Genomic DNA, 20,525 nt, shown 5'->3' on the forward strand with positions numbered 1-20,525 from the left:
TCGGGCTGTTATCTAGGGACACATTCTAGTTGACTACCCTGCTTGCTGCGATGGGACAAGGGGAACAGGGCTCAGTGACTCTTGCCACTTTTACAAATCTTCGATGCCCTCCCCATCTTCCCTCCTACTTTTCTAATTTGAATCCCACCCTTCAATCCTGACATCTCTCACTCTTTGGTTAACACCTCAGACACCGCTCCACCCAAATGTCTTCATTGCTATGAAGGTTTATTTTTCTGTCTACTTTTATGCTCTTTATTTCAGTTGTTTCTCAGCAAGGCACGATACATATACATAGACTTGTCTGCCAACCAGCACTGAACTCATTAGTTTTTAATGTATCATGTTGCTATCAATTTGATCAAGAATATAGGATTATTGATTTATGAGCATAACTTGTGATATAAGGGCTTATACCTGGCTTTATCCTCCATCTTCTTGATGATGATAATGAGTTTTGAAAGTTATTTATTGAGTACTAAATATGTTCTGGGTAATTTATATATAGTTTCTAATTTTTTAAGACAAGATGGAGAGATTGTGGCTAAAGGAGAAAATAAGTAAATTGCCTAAGGTCATGGAACTGGTAAGCATCAGAGCCTGAATTGTCATCAAGGGCTGTCCAAATATGAAGCTTTTGCTTTATCTGTTATATCACCCTCCCTTTGTTGGTGTGTTTAGAAAGTCATTAAGCCATAAAGGTGACTGGAAGTCACATGTTTAAAGCCGAAACCTTGACAAATCCAGGGCATCTCTTCAAAAATGCTCACTTGAATTTTGTTGTAAGTACAAGGTCATTCCAAACTGTTTCTTCTTTTCATAAATAGTCCACTTAAGGGGACTTTTAAAATTACTTCTTAACAACTTAAAGATGAAAGTAAACATTTTTGACATGTATCTTCTCACACACACTTTCTACAGAGACTGAACATTTTGGTCAATTTTTCACTCAGTGTGCTGACAGTAAGGATTGCTCTTCTGTGTTTTGTTGCCCTCTTAAATGTTCCCTTAATAGTAGGTTATGCCATCTGATGGGCAATCTGCCTTTGCACCATTTTGCTTGTCATGTTGTTTCCCTAACGTTAAGTCGCTGAGACTAGAAAAGGGCTCACGGAGGTTACACAGCTCAGCCCAAGAGAATGCCTGTCCTTTTTTCTTTTGTTTTGTTTTGTTTTTCTTTTCTTCTTCTTTTTCCTTGTTTTTATTTTTACCTTTTATTATCTTCCCATTACAGCCAAGCCTTCCCTCGTCTTTCCTTACACACTCACTGGGGACAATACAACAAGAAATGCAAATATTCATTTTTTTTCCTCCTAGTGTCCATTTTTTATGGCTGATTAAAACTAGCTGAAGGGAAGAGAATGAGCAGAGAGAGCACCAAAGAATTGTTTTTCTCTGTCTGGTTGTAAATATCTGTTCTGCTAAGGAACTGGAGCTACTACCACCAAAACAAAGAGTTAAGTATATTTTTTCAGATAAAACTCTGTGTATGCATGTAAATGTGTGTACTATAGATAACATTCCCCTGTCACGTCCTCAGTAATGTCTGATTATATCTCCTGAGGTCATGTCCACACTTTAGCAGACTTTATATTTGATGATGAAATGATTATTTGTTGTTTTAGGAATACACTCTTTTTGTAGCTCTAACACAACAATCTCTCAGTTTTGCATAAGATGTGTCTCCTATGGCATAATAGTACATTTAAAATGGTCTCTTTTAGTTTTGGAATTACAGGGTCACTTTTTAATTCCTGAATTGTATAGTTCAGCATAAATATCAGCAAATGGTACAAAACAAGTGGTATTTTTAATACAAGAGAAATATCTGTTTTCTGGAAAACTATACTTCATATCTACACAGACAGTCCATCTTGTTCAAACCATGGTCATAAATTAACTCTAAAATCTTCAAGTAGGAGAAACTGCTTTAATTTAAGCAATTCCAGGAAAAATGGACCCAGTTAACTTCCTCCTCTAAAAATAAAACCACTTAATTCTTTGTTACAACTTATTATTAGAAATTCACTTGCATTCACTCTTTAATAAAGCACCTTTCATATTACTCCTCTTTGTTTATAGAAAAAAACTTCATGTTCTGTGTGTGTACTTTGACACTTAAGTAATTTTTCTTAAAAAACTGTCCAAAATGGTTTCTACATATTAAGTGCCACTTCATTCAGCACTATTTTTTGTAAATTGTTAGTCTCTGTAAATTACACTTTAAAAGTTACCCACTGCTCTGGAGACAGACACAACTTTATTAATGAATCAGGAAATGACTTCCAAGTATCTTTCACAATTTAGGCAGTTGAAAGTATTCTTTTCTACCCACTCCCAAGGTCTTAGAGAACACTATTTTAGAATACTACTGGACGGATTCTTCGCACCTCGTCTAAAACAAACAAAAAAAAATTATGCTAAGAACAGCACATTTTGAATCCAGCTTCCTTTTTTATTCATGAAAATACATACCAAAAGTTACTTCCCTCCAATTACTCATAAGGGGGAGTTTTTGTCAAATCTTCACAGAAATGTGAAGAGCTTAACTTTATTTTTTATTACAGTTGACTTTGCTTTCCACATAAACATGAATGTAAATTTTATTTCAAAGAAGGCAACTGAAAAAAGAAAACCATAGCCAGAACCACTGGGCAAATAATGTTATACTGTTAACAGTTGTTTCTAATATATACCCCTGAAACAGAACTACATTAATATTAGATTATCAACCTGTTTTCTCCCCTCAAACAAGACTTTTTTTCTTGCTAAGAAGTTATCGCTCAGGTTCTGGTTAGCTTTTTTCTTTTCTTTCTTTTTTTTAATTCTAGAAAGTTTGGTTTTTACAGAAATAAATTCTCCTAGATGATAACACTGAGCATCTTTGCTACTTATTGAATAGATGTAAGTTCACATGAGAAAGCTTTGGATTCAGATGTTTCAGCTAATGTTACAGAATTTTATTAATGTTTTGATGTGTACAAAATTTTAGTAATGTACAGTTTAGTAATGTTGAGGGTTTTCCCTTAAGAATTTATGAGCTAAGATATAGTTTTTTCCTGGGGGGTGTTTCACCTTCTTTATCTTCTTCTTTGTCAGCTGAATAATCCACTAAGCCCACCATGCTGCTACCGTTTGGGTTACCTGCTCCACCAGCATCACTAGCAGAATGGAATGAAGTAAATCTGAAGCCACCAAAACATGTTTTTTGGGGAAGATCTACCTTGTCTTCATTTTCTTTTGCTTTTTTAGTCTCCACAAATTTATCATAATGATCTTGAAAATCACTTTCTGATGATGGCATACCTGCTTTTCCTTCCTCTATGTTTTCTTTAGAACTCATTTCTTCCTTCTCCTCCAAGACACTGGCACCTCTGCAAAATACCTTACTATGCACTACAGAATACAAATTCTTCCATACTTGATTCTGCCAGTATTTCTCTTGTTCATATTCAATCTTCAATCCTTTGAATGTCTGAACGTATTCAATTGACTCAAGTGTTTCATAAAACTCTTCAACTATATGTGCAACAAGAGACTTGATATTTTCCACTCTTATGTATTCAAACAGCTCAATAATAGCTGAATTCAACATATTGTACCGAGTTCCATTATCCAGAAGGGCATTTACAACTGGCTTAAAAAGGTTTCCCTCGATGATGTAAAAATTATAAAGTTCATCTTTAAGGTCAATCATCCTTCTCATAAAGTGAAGAGCACACAAGACCAGGAAAGTGTGCTTTGAATTCATCAAGATCAAGACTCTTCTTAGCAAGTCTTTTCTCAAAATATAGGTTTTTATGTAATATGTGTGATGTTGCACACAAAATGTGAGCAGCTCTAAAATTAAGGCAAGCAGCTGTGTTGTTTGGTAATTATTGAGGGGATTTTTGTTGTTTTTGTCAGATCCAACTATATTATCCTCTTCACATATATCTTCTGAAGTAGTTGACAAAAGTGGTGCTATGAAGTTATGTATACAACGTTTATAGAAGAAATCTAGAAATTCACTTCTTTTACATTTTCTGTGTGTTGCCAGCATGTGGTCTGGATCAAGTAGAGCACAAAGAAGTCCCATTGACTGAACAGCACCTCCTAGCTCAGGGTCAGTATCACAGATCATTTGTTCAATTATTAAATTAATGAAAAGTTTGCCATCTTCACGTTGCTGGGCTTCTTCCATTATAAATCTTTGGAACATGGATGGAGTATACGTCACTAGATCAGCAAGTATATCAGTAGCAACTGACCTTATTTGCAAATCATCCATGCCCATTACAATTTTAAGAGCAGGAAGAATTCCCAATTCTGTCAGTGTTGTGAATAGTGCACACCTGTTTTCATGATGTAATAGCTGAGAAAATGCACAGAATTCCTTTAAAAAAAATACCAGGTCACGCCGTTTATCATCATCTGTGGCCTTATCCCTTATCCGGGCAAAAACTTCAGCCAAATACTCGTCATCTTCCTGAACTATGTTGACTATCTTAACCTTGTTAAAAAAAATAAAACGTGTAAGACTAGAAAGAACATCCTCTTGAAACTTGGATGGTGTAGGCAAAAAGATGTCGTGAATGTACTGTATCCTGTACGTCTGATGTATTTTTTGTCGAAGTTCACAGTCTGTTATTGGTATAACTTCCCTGAACTTTGCATTTTGGGTTAAGAATTCCCTATGCCTTTTTGGCTGAGCCAAAGCAGGGTCATATTCAAGGCATCCCACCACATCCATGATACACTCTTCAGAAAACAGGATCTCATACAGAGATGTCTTGTTGAGGAATAAGATTCCTTTAATAATTTCATGCAAATGGTGTAAGCCTTCAGTATCCTCTAGGTTCTCACAAGTGTGGAACAACTGCAGTAGTTTTTTAATATAGTCCTCCCTTTCCAAGGCCAGAGCCAGGCTTTCTTTACCCATAGGTGAGGTGAGACCCAAGGTAACTAAGTCAGCAATCTGTCCAAGTTTACCGAGTTTGGCAGGTCGAGCAGTTCAGCGGTTTTTGGCGAGTCATCACACTCTTCCTCTTCTGATTCATCCATGACGTCATGTATGATTTCGGCACACGGGACTTTACCTTGAACCTGGCAAACGTCTTTCCAGACCTCATGACAACTTGCCGTGTCCTGGAAATGTATCGCTGTACCATGGTTCTCACCCTCAAACCAAATAATTAACTTTCCTTCTTTGTGATAGGACGTGTCTGGATTTATCTTTGACTCCAAGATCAGTGAGCCGTTGGACTCGGATCTAACTAGCAGAAGCACGCCCTGGGCCCACTCCTCATAAGTGAATGAGATGAGCCCTGTGCCTAGAAAGACCCATTGTTGGTCATCATTCAGGGTACAGACTTTTACATAGCACTGGTTGTCCACCATGGCGACCTCGGGTCTCGTCACCCCAGCACTGGTCTCGGTGCGGGTCCCCGCTTCTGTCATGCCCCCACTCAATGACGGCTGGCTCTGTGGTGGCAGCGACGGTAGCTGAGGTGGCTAGTGGGGAAAATCATGATAGAACAAGGCGGATAAATAGTGGCCACAGGGACTCCGGCAGCTCCGCATTTCAATAGGGTTTCCCTGGAGTCCCACTACCTCTCACTTCCATCCCTTGAGCCCCTCCTTCCACGTTGCGATTGAAGCAGTGAGTCGCTGAGCCTGCTCGCGGCTGTCTAGGGAAGCCTCTATTATGTCAAGATTCTTATGATTCCCCCAGGATTCTACCCAAAAGGAACGTTCTACACTTAAGGCGAGATGCTACCAAGCCACCAACGGAGGCTTAGGAATGCGAGCAAACGGCACTGCTCTTTCCATAAAAGGTTTTGTCCCCGAGAAACATTTTCACTCATCAAGTGTGTGGGGATGGAGACTTAGGACCCTAGACAAAAGAAAGCTTAATCACTTATGTCCTGAGCAAGTCAACATCGAACACTGTGTGTCAAAGAAAAACACTTCCCCCCACAAGCCCTGCTCCCCCCAACTCTGCCCCTCTCCCCAAAGAAGCAGGAACAAGTGTACTGTAGACCATTACCAAGGATTAGAGATCTGTAAGTAGGCCTTCTCTAAAAGGCTTAGCCAATGTCGGTATCACTAACTTACCCATCCTTGGGAGAGGATATTGTTCTAAGAGGGAGTTGGCAACTCCTTTACTCTGTTCAGCTAAGGCTAAAGCTCTATCTTTCAGCACAACAGGGAAAACATTTCCTCAAATTTTCCCAATTCTATAACCACACTCCTTATTGCTAGAGAAGGAGTGGGCCAGAGGGAAACTCAGGTGAAATTAGCCAAAAGTGAGTATGGAACACCACAGATCAATTGTTTTATTTCTTTTCTTAATAATTATGGTAGTAACAGCAACCACAATAACTAAGGAATGATAACTTGACTGCTTATTATTATAAAGAAAGGTAATAATATCATTGACCAAATATAATAATTTAGCGCTTATGTTCAAGACACTGTGACAAGAACTTTTATATATTTTCTTACTTAATTTTAATAATAACCTAGTGAAATAGGAGTACTAAGTGTCCTTCAGAAAACAAATTCAGAGAAGTTAAATAAATTGCCAAAGATCATATGGCTAATAAGTTGAGGAACTCTGAACACGTCTTTCTGATTACAAAATTGGTTTTCTCAGCAATTGAAGTATGCTATCCCCTGCTTTTCTTGGCCTTCATTACACTTTATTTTACATTCCTTCCATCTGTATAATTTGTAATCAACATAAAATTATCAAGAGAAGATGAAAGTCACGCACTTCCTCCTTTAGATCCACATCTGTGTATAGCCAGTGGAAAAATAGAAGCTTGTGTATGGCAATTCTGTTAAATATAATTTTAATAGTAACCAAGTTGATTTTTGATGTAGCAGCAACTTCTGCAGTTTTCTTAAAAAACAATTTTTTTTTCCAAAACATTAACCCTGTTATTGCAAAGGAGAAACTGAGAATTGGGCCGCATCAAGCACACTTGGACTTGAAGAGTCCTATTTGTAACAATCACTTCATTTTACATAGCATTGGAGATGTGCAACCATTCTCAAGTAGAGCACAGAAAAACTCTTCCACACACCTCTCTTGCAATGTAGCCTCCAGGAGGTTACTGTACAAGAATATTCCCTGGGACAGTACAGTCAGGGCTCTTTGGGAATTGAATGCAAATGACAATCATTCCATGAGAAAATTTAAATCAGTGCCAGGATACTGCTGGTTTAGAAGTATTTACAAATTATAAATAACACTTAAACATAAGAACTCATAAATGACTAATACAAAATTTGACATGTGTGCTAGTTAAAAGCTCCCATCTTATTTCAATAAAAGAGAATATGCAAATATATAATAACAATAATGACATGCATGCTAATGGTCCAATTTTTTTCTCTGCTGTGGTTATACTAAAGTTTCTACTAGAATCAATTATAATACTGTCAAGTGTCTGAATATGCCCTCGGTTCCATTCTCTGAGAAGCATTCAGCACAAATCTATGTGTTCTCGAAATTTTATCACAGGGAGTTTCCCTTAGGCCAATTAAGGTCCATTTATCTTAATTAGGTTAACTAGAATCTCTTTACAGTCTAAAAGCGCCTCAAGTCCGAATTTCTTATTGCTATTTCTGCAGTAGATTTTTCAGTTCCTGTCTTATTTGGTTTGGGAAGTAGAACAATGCCCTTTTTTTGTTTCAGTAGTTCTACCTATTTAAGATTATTATTTTTTTGGTGTTTTGTTGTTTTACAGAGAGCAGGGTAATGTGAATAAACAAATGCCATATTCTAGGAGCTGTGTAAGTCCCTTTTACAGGCATTATTTATTTTTTATTTAATCCTCGTACAATAATGGCCTGAGGAAGGTATTATTTCTACCATATTAGAGAGGAAAAATACTTGAAACTCCAAAACTGAATCAAACATTTGGTTCAGACCTCTGCAGTAAGTGATGATGCTAGGATTTGAAAGTAGGTCTGTATAGTTCTGACTCTCCACTTTACTGTTCCCAATATGCAATGCTTTCTCTTAGGCTATGCCTAAACTGTTACAGCAGATGTTTATAATGTGGATGAAGAATGTCACATGCCATATCAGTAAACAAAGGATGTTGTGCCATCAAGCCAGCAGCCACTGCAGCCACCCCCAACTGTGCACCCTGAGGGATTTAGGATGGAGAAAAGCAGGATACTGACCCTAGATAGTTAAGGTGCATATCAAAGGAATGATTTCAATGAGCCCAGACTCTAGCATCTTCCCATACATAGAAAAGCACCAAATTCCTTAACTTGAGACCTCTGGTTTTCTTTAATTAAAGGTAATCTTTTGATGTTCTGACTACTACCTGGTTTTTGTCACAAAACTCCTATATCTCCTGGCTTCTCCCTTACCTCTTTGGAGCAGTCCCTCAGAGCTATCTGAGATGCTGCTTCCCAGGTTTAAGTCCACAGAAAGTCCACCGAATAAAACATAATTCTCAGCTTTTAGGTTGTGCGTTTTTCTTTCGGTCTACAATGACAATGTGATTTTTATCCCAACTATCACTGCTATTTGATGTTTCTCCTTTCTTGGGGCGAGTGTGGGGGGTGGAGGAAGGAAAATCACTTGAGGCCAGTTCAAAATGAAACCAAGTGAAACCGAGTGGGGCCCTGTGAGGCTCCCAGGCACGGAGGCCTCTTTTCTTGTCCCCCATTTCTTGTAGACAAGACTCCAGCCTCCATGACCTTCCCTGAGTTCCAAGGGGCAGATTTGAACAGTTGCTAATCAAGGGAGGAGCAGCCAAGAAACCACCTGAGGCCAGATTAAAGGGACCAGCGGAGCTCAACAAGAAGACTACCTGAGAGAGGAGATTAACCAAGATGGCGGAGTAGAAGGACGTGCTCTCACTCCCTCTTGCGAGAGCACCAGAATCACAACTGGCTGCTGGACAATCATCGACAGGAAGACCCTGGACTTCACCAAGGAGGATACCCCACGTCCAAGGACAGAGGAGAAGCCACAGTGAGACGGTAGGAGGGGCGCAATCAGAGTAAAATCAAATCCCATAACTGCTGGGTGGGTGACTCACAGACTGGCGAACTCTTATACCACAGAAGTCCACCCACTGGAGTGAAGGTTCTGAGCCCCACGTCAGGCTTCCCAACCTGGGGGTCTGGCAACGGGAGGAGGAATTCATAGAGAATCAGACTTTGAAGCCTAGTGGGAATTGATTGCAGGACTTTGACAGGACTGGGGGAAACAGAGACCCCACTCTTGGAGGGCAAACACAAAGTAATGTGTGCATCGGGACCCAGGGGAAGGAGCAGTGACCCTGGGGGAGACTGAACCAGACCTACCTGCTAGCGTTGGAGGGTCTCCTGCAGAGGCGGGGGCTGGCTCTGTTTCACCGTGGGGACAAGGACACTGGCAGCGGAGGTTCTGGGAAGTACTCCTTGGTGTGAGCCCTCCCAGAGTCTGCCATTAGCCCCACCAAAGAGCCCAGGTAGGCTCCAGTGTTGGGTTGCCTCAGGCAGAACAACCAACAGGGAGGGAACCCAGCCCCACCTATCAACAGTCAAGTGGATTAAAGTTTTACGGAGCTCTGACCGCCACAGCAACAGTCAGCTCTACCCACCACCAGAGCCTCCCATCAAGCCTCTTAGACAGCCTCAACCACCACAGGGCAGACAACAGAAGCAAGAAAAACTACAATCCTGCAGCCTGTGGACCAAAAACCACATTCACAGAAAGATAGACAAGATGAAAAGGCAGAGGGCTATATATCAGATGAAGGAACAAGAAAAAACCCCAGAAAAACAACTAAATGAAGTGGAGATAGGCAACCTTCCAGGAAAAGAATTCAGAATAATGATAGTGAAGATGATCCAGGACCTCGGAATAAGAATGGAGGCAAAGATCGAGAAGATGCAAGAAATGATTAACAAAGACCTAGAAGAATTAAAGAACAAACAAACAGAGATGAAAAATAAAATAACTGAAATGAAAACTACACTAGAAGGAATCAATAGCAGAATAACTGAGGCAGAAGGACGGATAAGTGACCTGGAAGACAGAATGGTGGCATTCGCTGCTGCGGAACACACTAAAGAAAAAAGAATGAAAAGAAATGAAGACAGCCTAAGACACCTCTGGGACAACATTAAACACAACAACATTCGCATTATAGGGGTTCCAGAAGGAGAAGAGAGAGAGAAAGGACCCGAGAAAATATGTGAAGAGATTATAGTCGAAAACTTCCCTAACATGGGAAAGGAAATAGCCACCCAAGTCCAGGAAGCGCAGAGAGTCCCATACAGGATAAACCCAAGGAGAAACACGCCAAGACACATAGTAATCAAATTGGCAAAAATTAAAGACAAAGAAAAATTATTGAAAGCAGCAAGGGAAAAATGACAAATAACATACAAGGGAACTCCCATAAGGTTAACTGCTGATTTCTCAGCAGAAACTCTGCAAGCCAGAAGGGAGTGGCATGATATACTTAAAGTGATGAAAGGGAAGAACCTACAACCAAGATTACTCTACCCGGCAAGGATCTCATTCAGATTCGATGGAGAAAGCAAAAGCTTTACAGACAAGCAAAAGCTAAGAGAATTCAGCACCACCAAACCAGCTCTACAACAAACGGTAAAGGAACTTCTCTAAGTGGGAAACACAAGAGAAGAAAAGGACCTACAAAAACAAACCCATAACAATTAAGAAAATGGTCATAGGAACATACATATCGATAATTACCTTAAACGTGAATGGATTAAATGCTCCAACCAAAAGACACAGGCTTGCTGAATGGATACTAAAACAAGACCCATATATATGCTGTCTACAAGAGACCCACTTTAGACCTAGGGACACATACAGACTGAAAGTGAGGGGATGGAAAAAGATATTCCATGCAAATGGAAATCAAAAGAAAGCTGGAGTAGCTATACTCATATCAGATAAAATAGACTTTAAAATAAAGAATGTTACAGGAGACAAGGAAGGACACTACATAATGATCAAGGGATCAATCCAAGAAGAAGATATAACAATTATAAATATATATGCACCCAACATAGGAGCACCTCAATACATAGGGCAACTGCTAACAGCTATAAAACAGGAAATTGACAGTAACACAATAATAGTGGGGGACTTTAACACCTCACTTACACCAATGGACAGATCATCCAAAATGAAAATAAATAAGGAAACAGAATCTTTAAATGACACAATAGACCAGATAGATTTGATTGATATTTATAGGACATTCCATCCAAAAACAGCAGATTACACTTTCTTCTCAAGTGCGCATGGAACATTCTCCAGGATAGATCACATCTTGGGTCACAAATCAAGCCTCAGTAAATTTAAGAACATTGAAATCATATCAAGCATCTTTTCTGACCACAACGCTATGAGATTAGAAATGAATTACAGGGAAAAAAACGTAAAAAACACAAACACATGGAGGCTAAACAATACGTTACTAAATAACCAAGAGATCACTGAAGAAATCAAAGAGGAAATCAAAAAATACCTAGAGACAAATGACAATGAAAACACGACAACCCAAAACCTATGAGATGCAGCAAAAGCAGTTCTAAGAGGGAAGTTTATAGCTATACAAGCCTACCTAAAGAAACAAGAAAAATCTCAAGTAAACAATCTAACCTTACACCTAAAGAAACTAGAGAAAGAAGAACAAACAAAACCCAAAGTTACCAGAAGGAAAGAAATCATAAAGATCAGAGCAGAAATAAATGAAATAGAAACAAAGAAAACAATAGCAAAGATCAATAAAACTAAAAGCTGGTTCTTTGAGAGGATAAACAAAATTGATAAGCCATTAGCCAGACTAGTCAAGAAAAAGAGGGAGAGGACTCAAATCAATAAAATCAGAAATGAAAAAGGAGAAGTTACAACAGACACCGCAGAAATACAAAGCATCCTAAGAGACTACTACAAGCAACTTTATGCCAATAAAATGGACAACCTGGAAGAAGTGGACAAATTGTTAGAAAGGTATAACCTTCCAAGACTGAACCAGGAAGAAACAGAAAATATGAACAGACCAATCACAAGTAATGAAATTGAAACTGTGATTAAAATCTTCCTACAAACAAAAGTCCAGGACCAGATGGCTTCACAGGTGAATTCTATCAAACATTTAGAGAAGAGCTAACACCCATCCTTCTCAAACTCTTCCAAAAAAATTGCAGAGGAAGGAACACTCCCAAACTCATTCAATGAGGCCACCATCACCCTGATACCAAAACCAGACAAAGACACTACAAAAAAAGAAAATTAAAGACCAATATCACTGATGAATATAGATGCAAAAATCCTCAACAAAATACAAGGAAACAGAATCCAACAACACATTAAAAGGATCATACACCACGATCAAGTGGGATTTATCCCAGGGATGCAAGGATTCTTCTATATATGCAAATCAATCAATGTGATACACCCTATTAACAAATTGAAGAATAAAAACCATATGATCATCTCAATAGATGCAGAAAAAGCTTTTGACAAAATTCAACACCCATTTATGATAAAAACTCTCCAGAAAGTGGGCATAGAGGGAACCTACCTCAACATAATAAAGGCCATATATGACAAACCCACAGCAAACATCATTCTCAATGGTGAAAAACTGAAAGCATTTCCTCTAAGATCAGGAATGAGACAAGGATGACCACTCTCACCACTATTATTCAACATAGTTCTGGAAGTCCTAGCCACGGCAATCAGAGAAGAAAAAGAAATAAAAGGAATACAAATTGGAAAAGAAGAAGTAAAACTGTCACTGTTTGCGGATGACATGATACTATACATAGAGAATCCTAAAACTGCCACCAGAAAACTGCTAGAGCTAATTAATGAATATGGTAAAGTTGCAGGATACAAAGTTAATGCACAGAAGTCTCTTGCATTCCTATACACTAATGATGAGAAATCTGAAAGAGAAATAAAGGAAACTCTCCCATTTACCATTGCAACAAAAAGATTAAAATACCTAGGAATAAACCTACCTAGGGAGACAAAAGACCTGTCTGCAGAAAACTATAAGACACTGATGAAAGAAATTAAAGATGATACCAACAGATGGAGAGATATACCATGTTCTTGCATTGGAAGAATCAATATTGTGAAAATGACTATACTACCCAAAGCAATCTACAGATTCAATGCAATCCCTATCAAATTACCAATGGCATTTTTTACAGAGCTAGAACAAATCATCTTAAAATTTGTATGGAGACACAAAAGACCCCGAATAGCCAAAGCAGTCTTGAGGGAAAACAACGGAGCTGGAGGAATCAGACTCCCTGACTTCAGAGTATACTACAAAGCTACAGTAATCAAGACAATATGGTACTGGCACAAAAACAGAAACATAGATCAATAGAACAAGATAGAAAGCCCAGAGATAAACCCACGCACCTATGGTCAACTAATCTATGACAAAGGAGGCAAAGATATACAATGGAGAAAAGACAGTCTCTTCAATAAGTGGTGCTGGGAAAACTGGACAGCTACATGTAAAAGAATGAAATTAAAACACTCTCTAACATCATACACAAAAATAAACTCAAAATGGATTAGAGACCTAAATATAAGACCGGACACTATAAAACTCTTAGAGGAAAACATAGGCAGAACACTCTTTGACATAAATCACAGCAAGATCCTTTTTGACCCACCGCCTAGAGAAATGGAAATAAAAATAAAAATAAACAAATGGGACTTCATGAAACTTCAAAGCTTTTGCACAGCAAAGGAAACCATAAACAAGACGAAAAGACAACCCTCAGAATGGGAGAAAATATTTGCAAACGAATCAACGGACAAAGGATTAATCTCCAAAATATATAAACAGCTCATGCAGCTCCATATCAAAAAAGCAAACAACCCAATCCAAAAATGGGCAGAAGACCTAAATAGACATTTCTCCAAAGAAGACATACAGATGGCCAAGAAGCACATGAAAAGCTGCTCAACATCACTAATTATTAGAGAAATGCAAATCAAAACTACAATGAGGTATCACCTCACACCAGTTAGAATGAACATCATCAGAAAATCTACAAACAACAAATGCTGCAGATAGTGTGGAGAAAAGGGAACCCTCTTGCACTGTTGGTGGGAATGTAAATTGATACAGCCACTATGGAGAAGAGTATGGAGATTCCTTAGAAAACTAAAAATAGAATTACCATATGATCCAGCAATCCCACTACTGGGCATATACCCAGAGAAAACCATAATTCAAAAAGACACATGCACCCCAATGTTCATTGCAGCACTATTTACAATAGCCAGGTCATGGAAGCAACCTAAATGCCCATTGACAGAGGAATGGGTAAAGAAGATGTGGTACATATATACAATGGAATATTACTCAGCCATAAAAAGGAACGAAATTGGGTCATTTGTTGAGACGTGGATGGATCTAGAGACTGTCATACAGAGTGAAATAAGTCAGAAAGAGAAAAACAAATATTGTATATTAACGCATATATGTGGAACCTAGAAAAATGCTACAGATGAACTGGTTTGCAGGGCAGAAATTGAGACACAGATGTAGAGAACAAACGTATGGACACCAAGCGGGGAAAGCGGTGGGGTGGTGGGGGTGGTGGTGTGATGAATTGGGTGATTGGGATTGACATGTATACACTGATGTGTATAAAATGTATGACTAATAAGAACCTGCTGTATAAAATATATATATATATATTATTTAAGTCATCCAATGATGGAATGACCCAGTTGATTGTATGACTGATTTGACCAATAACAGAGTGATGTGAGTAACAAAAAAAAACAAAAAACCAAAGAACTAAAAATAGAGCTACCATATGATCCAGCCATCCCACTCCTCGGCATATATCTGGAAAGACAAAAACTCTAATTCAAAAGATACATGTACCCCAATGTTCATAGCAGCACTATTCATAACAGTCGAGACATGGGAGCAACCTAAGTGTCCATTGAGAGACAAATGGATTAAGAAGATGTGGTGTATATATATGTGTGTGTGTGTGTATATATATATACACACATACATACACATACATACACACACATACATACAATGGAATATTACACAGACATAAAAAAGAATGAAATATTGCCATTTGCAGCAACATGGATGGACCTAGAGATTATCATACTAAGTGAAGTAAGCCAGACAAATACAAAATCATATGATATCACCTATATGTGGAATCTAAAAAAATGAAATTAATGAAATTATTTTCAAAACAAAAACAGATTCACTGACATAGAAAACAAACATATGGTTACCAAAGGGGAAAGGGGGGAGGGAAGGATAAATTAGGGGTATGGGATTAACAGATATACACCACAATATATAAAATAAACAACAAAGATTTACTGTATAAGATAGGGAACTATATTCAATATCTTATAACAACCTATAATGGAAAAGAATCTGAAAAATGTATATATATATTATATATATATATCTGAATAACTTAGCTGTACACTTGAAACTAACACAATATTGTAAATCAATAAAAGAATTTATACTTCAATAAAAAATTTTTAAAAAGCAAAAAAAAAAAAAAACACAAAAACCATTGCTCAAAATTTCTCACAAACCTCACCTTAATGAGGGGTCTCCTCCTTTGGTGTTAGGAAAGAAGACAAGAAACGCAGCGTTTCCAGGTGGGAGGCAGTAGGGGATTCCCTCCTGCCTGGTCCTCTGTCCACAGCAGTAAAAGCACAGCTCAATTTTGATCTGCTCCCACCTGTCAAGAGCAGGTGTCAGCCTCAGTTATTGTTGTGCAAATTCATTTCAGTCCTTTAGTAATACTCAGCGGAGAACGAGGTAGTGCTTCCCTTATGTCCGCTGTTTTTCCTAAGGCCTGTGCCTCACTGGCTTTCCCAGGCTCTATCTCCTCCCTCCCTCCCTCCCTCTCACTCTGGAATGCATGTCTTGTAAAATGTACTGTGATAAACCCATCTGTAGTCATCAAGGGAGAGGTATAATAAAGGCAATGGATGAACATGTTTGAAATACGAAGTGACAAAAATCATTTTTTATTTATGGAGAAACATTTTAATTTGGGACATAAAATCAAATGTAACTATGCCTAGGGAGTCAGGACTAAAAAGGAATGTTCTCATTTAAAGAGTCTGCTCTCTTGTGTCCTTTGTAGTTGCTGTAACACCATTTTTAAGTCCAACAGGTCCTCTTGTCATTAAGGTCCTCAGTGACAGTTTAGCCAGTAAATTTCACATCACATGTGGGTGGCCATATAATTTATTGTCTAAACCAGGACCCTTTTGACAATGGAATGGGCACCATTGGTGATAGTGCTTCTGTGTCAGGCAGGCACTGGGACCATCTCAGGTTAACCAAGAGGTTCTGGAGGTTGAATTAATCACCAGTGCCTAGGGATTTAATCAACCATGCTGTGTAGTGAAGTCATCATTAAAATCCAAAAGTAGGGGTTTCAGAGAGCTTCCAGGTTGGTGAAGCAGAATGTCTCCACGTGCCACCGTGCTGGGCTCCAAACTCCAAGAGGACTGAAGTTTCTTTGTCCTCGACCTCACCCTATGAATCTCTTCATCTGGCTGTTGGCTCCTGTGCTTTAAGATCCTCGGTAATAAACCACTCATCTGCCGTGTGGCTGACAGGGTCTTGGTGCTCCGGCCGGGTGTCGGGCCTGAGCCTCTGAGGTGGGAGAGCCGAGTTTAGGACATTGGTCCACCAGAGACCTCCCAGCCCCACGTAATGTCAATTGGCGAGAGCTCTCCCAGAGATCTCCGCCTCAGCACTAACACCGAGCTCCACGCAATGGCCAGCAAGCTCCAGTGTTGGACACCCCATGCCAAACAACTAGCAAGACAGGAACACAACCCCACCCATTAGCAGAGAGGCTGCCTAAAATCATACTAAGTTCACAGACACCCTAAAACACACCGCTGGACGCAGCCCTGCCCACCAGAAAGACAAGATCCAGCCCCACCAACCAGAACACAGGCACCAGTCCCCTCCACCAGGAGGCCTACACAAGCCACTGAACCAACCTTACCCAGTGGGAGCAGACACCAAAAACAATGGGAACTACGAACCTGCAGCCTGTGAAAAGGAGACCCCAAACACAGTAAGGTAAGCAAAATGGGAATACAGAGAAATATGCAGCAGATAAAGGAGCAAGGTAAAAACTCACCAGACCAAACAATTGAAGAGGAAATAGGCAGTCTACCTGGAAAAAAATTCAGAGTAATGATAGTAAAGATGATCCAAAATCTTGGAAATAGAATGGAGAAAATACAAGAAACGTTTAACAAGGACCTAGAAGAACTAAAGAGCAAACAAACAATGATGAACAACACAATAAATGAAATTAAAAATTCTCTAGAAGGAATCAATAGCAGAATAACTGAGGCAGAAGAATGGATAACTGACCTGGAAGATAAAATAGTGGAAATAACTACTGCAGAGCAGAATAGAGAAAAAAGAATGAAAAGAATTGAGGACAGTCTCGGAGATTGCTGGGACAACATTAAACACACCAACATTCAAATTATAGAGGTCACAGAAGAAGAAGAGAAAAAGAAAGGGTCAGAGGAAAGATTTGAAGAGATTATAGTTGAAAACTTCCCTAACATGGGAAAGGAAATAGTCAATCAAGTCCAGAAAGCACAGAGAGCCCCATACAGGATAAATCCAAGGAGAAACACACCAAGACACATATTAATCAAACTATCAAAAATTAAATACAAAAAAAAATATTAAAAGCAGCAAGGGAAAGCAACAAATAACGTACAAGGGAATCCCCATAAGGTTAACAGCTGATCTGTCAGCAGAAACTCTGCAAGCCAGAAGGGAGTGGCAGGACATATTTAAAGTGATGAAAGGGAAAAACCTACAACCAAGATTACTCTACCCAGCAAGGATCTCATTCAGGTTTGACGGAGAAATTAAAACCTTTTCAGGTTAACCAAGACACGGTCCTCCTAATTATGGGCAGCTTGTACTCTGGGACCCAGTGACATTCTGGCATCACGACGTGAATCTGTCCAAGAAAAATTGCACCGGACAGAAATCAAACAGGCAAGGAAGAGTTTACTCAAGACTATTGCAATAGGGGAGAGAGATTGACCTCCACGCTGAATACAACAGGGGCAGCTGGGGAGGTGTAGTCAGTGGACAGGGATGGGTCAGTGGATGCAAGATTACTAAGGGGAATTGGTTAGGTACGAAGGGCATGGGAATACTTGCTGAGCTGGGCCCAGTGGGACAGAGACTGCAGCTGAAGATGAGGCCTTGTTGAAGAGAGGATGGACTCAAAGGAGCCTGACTAAAGTTTAGTCAAAGAGGGAATTCTTACGGAATCTCATCAAATGACAGGCAGCTTTTAAAATTCACTCTTCTCCAAGGAAACCCATAGTTTCCCAACTGTAATAACTCACTCTTGCTCTGAAAAATTCTTCCAAAAATATTTATGCCCTAATTTCTTTTCCTTTATGATTTTATTTCCCTTTGCAAATCCAATTATTCTTGTGTTTGATTAGAAAATCTATTTTATCTTCTGATGATTGCTTCGACTCCAGCAAAGCTAGGGTGAAATTGACTTTTGAAAAATTAAGAATGTGGTTTGAATTGACCAAGGGAAGCACAGTCATAATTCAGCCAGGAAGGACTTACGAGTGGTCCACATCTCATGGTGCATTGTTTAGTGGGTCTTAGTGAACAGAAGAAAAAGCAAGGGATTTATTTATATTATATTTATTTCACATGTATGTCCATCATGGTGGAGACCAGCATAGGATCCACTCTGAAGCCCAGTGCTCACCACTGGGGAGGCCCCTTCCCCGTCCTGGAATCACTTTCCTCGTCTATAAAATGAAGGTGTTCGATTAGATGACTCCTTGGTACTTTGCAGGGCTTTTCAAAAGTTCCATAATTCTGATTTTTAAATCAATCTATCCCTCTGTGGATTGCATCTTCTTATAAAATATCCACCTTGGGGCCATTATAAAGGATCAAATATGAGTGATGGTAAATCACTCTGAAAATAATGACTTTATGTAGGAACTGTATCTGAAAGCCTTGGTTTTCCATGCATGTGCATATTTTGTAGTTTAAGGTATAATGAATCCAAGGAGGGTATGCAAGAATGTTCCCAGCAAATGCAAAATAGATAGCTAGTGGGAAGCAGCCGCATAGCACAGGGAGATCAGCTCAGTGCTTTGTGACCACCTAGAGGGGTGGGATAGGGAGGGTGGGAGGGAGACGCAAGAGGGAGGGGATATGGGGATATATGTATATGTATAGTTGATTCACTTTGTTATAAAGCAGAAACTAACACACCATTGTAAAGCAATTATACTCCAATAAAGATGTTAAAAAAAAAAAAAAGAATGTTCCCAGCAGCTTTGTTAGTAAAAGTGATAGTGAGGTGGGGGAGGGGTAGAAACAACGTGAAATGTACTTCATCAGGAGAACAAATGCAGAATAGTGATGGAATGGCACACAGATAATCAGTGAGCTCCAGCATCAAAGGGGATAAATATCAACAATTTTGAGCAAAAAAGGCAAGGAAAAAACCAAGCATGATACCACTGACTTAAAGTGTAAAAACACACTGAACAGTGCTACTTGTTTTGAGGGGTACATACGCATATAATAAAAGTATTTTTTAAATGCTTGGTGATGATAAAACACCAGATTCAGAATAGTGGGGATTGGGAAGGGGTTATAATTAGGGAGGGAATTAAGAGCTTCAGCTGCATTTGCTAATGCTTGAATCCTTAAACTGGGAGTTGGATATGTGAGTGTTCATCGTATTATAGTTTACACTTTTTTGTATATCTTAAAATATTTTATGACATCCTTGTAATAAAGTTGGGAGAGTTATGAAAAAAAAAAAGAATAACCTCTTAACCTGTACTTTACATATCATGCCCTTTTCTGTCTTCCTGAAGCCTCTTATGCCATAAATTATTCTGTGATTTCAATATTTAAACTATGCCTAGGAGTAATTTCTTTTCCCCCTTCAATTAAATGTGTTCAAGTGTTTTCCATCTTAAAACAAACAGACTCTCAAAACAAGAGTAACATTCATAACTTTAACAGTAACACTGATTACCCTAAAATGAGGGCAAAAATGTCTGTGATGTTCACTGCCATGTTCCCAGGGTCTAGAAAAGAGCCTGGTACATAGCAGACACACAGAATTAAGATTCGTTCATTAACCAGTTCTTAACAATTGCTAATGTTTGCTGTGTGGCAGATACCATTCTAAGTACTCCATAGGTGCTCTCACTTACTCCTCATATAGTAGATATCATTATTAGTTTCACTTTACTGATACAGAAATCAGGGTACATCAAAAATAAGTAATTTCTTCAAGATCACGGATGCCTTGTACTCAATCTCTAGACTTGCTTTATCTCTCAACTATAAATAGATAGTTGTACCTGCAGCAAGAGATGGATGGTGAATAGAAAGATAGAGATTTATTTATATTATCTATTTATATATTATTCACATATAAATCTCCATCTATCTATC

The 20,525-nt window shown here is 38.9% G+C and overlaps 1 protein-coding gene across 1 annotated transcript; it reads right to left on the reverse strand.

The window, feature by feature from the left end:
• Positions 1-3,034: 3,034 nt before the first annotated feature.
• Positions 3,035-5,379, reverse strand: LOC137756981 (serine/threonine-protein phosphatase 4 regulatory subunit 3B-like). The gene is given in 3 exon segments (XM_068533563.1): positions 3,035-3,727; positions 3,893-4,977; positions 4,980-5,379. Coding segments are annotated over 3 exon segments (2,178 nt in total).
• Positions 5,380-20,525: the final 15,146 nt, after the last annotated feature.

The sequence above is a fragment of the Eschrichtius robustus genome, chromosome X (genome assembly GCF_028021215.1).
Source record: "Eschrichtius robustus isolate mEscRob2 chromosome X, mEscRob2.pri, whole genome shotgun sequence".
In the NCBI taxonomy this organism is placed as follows: Eukaryota; Metazoa; Chordata; class Mammalia; order Artiodactyla; family Eschrichtiidae; genus Eschrichtius; species Eschrichtius robustus.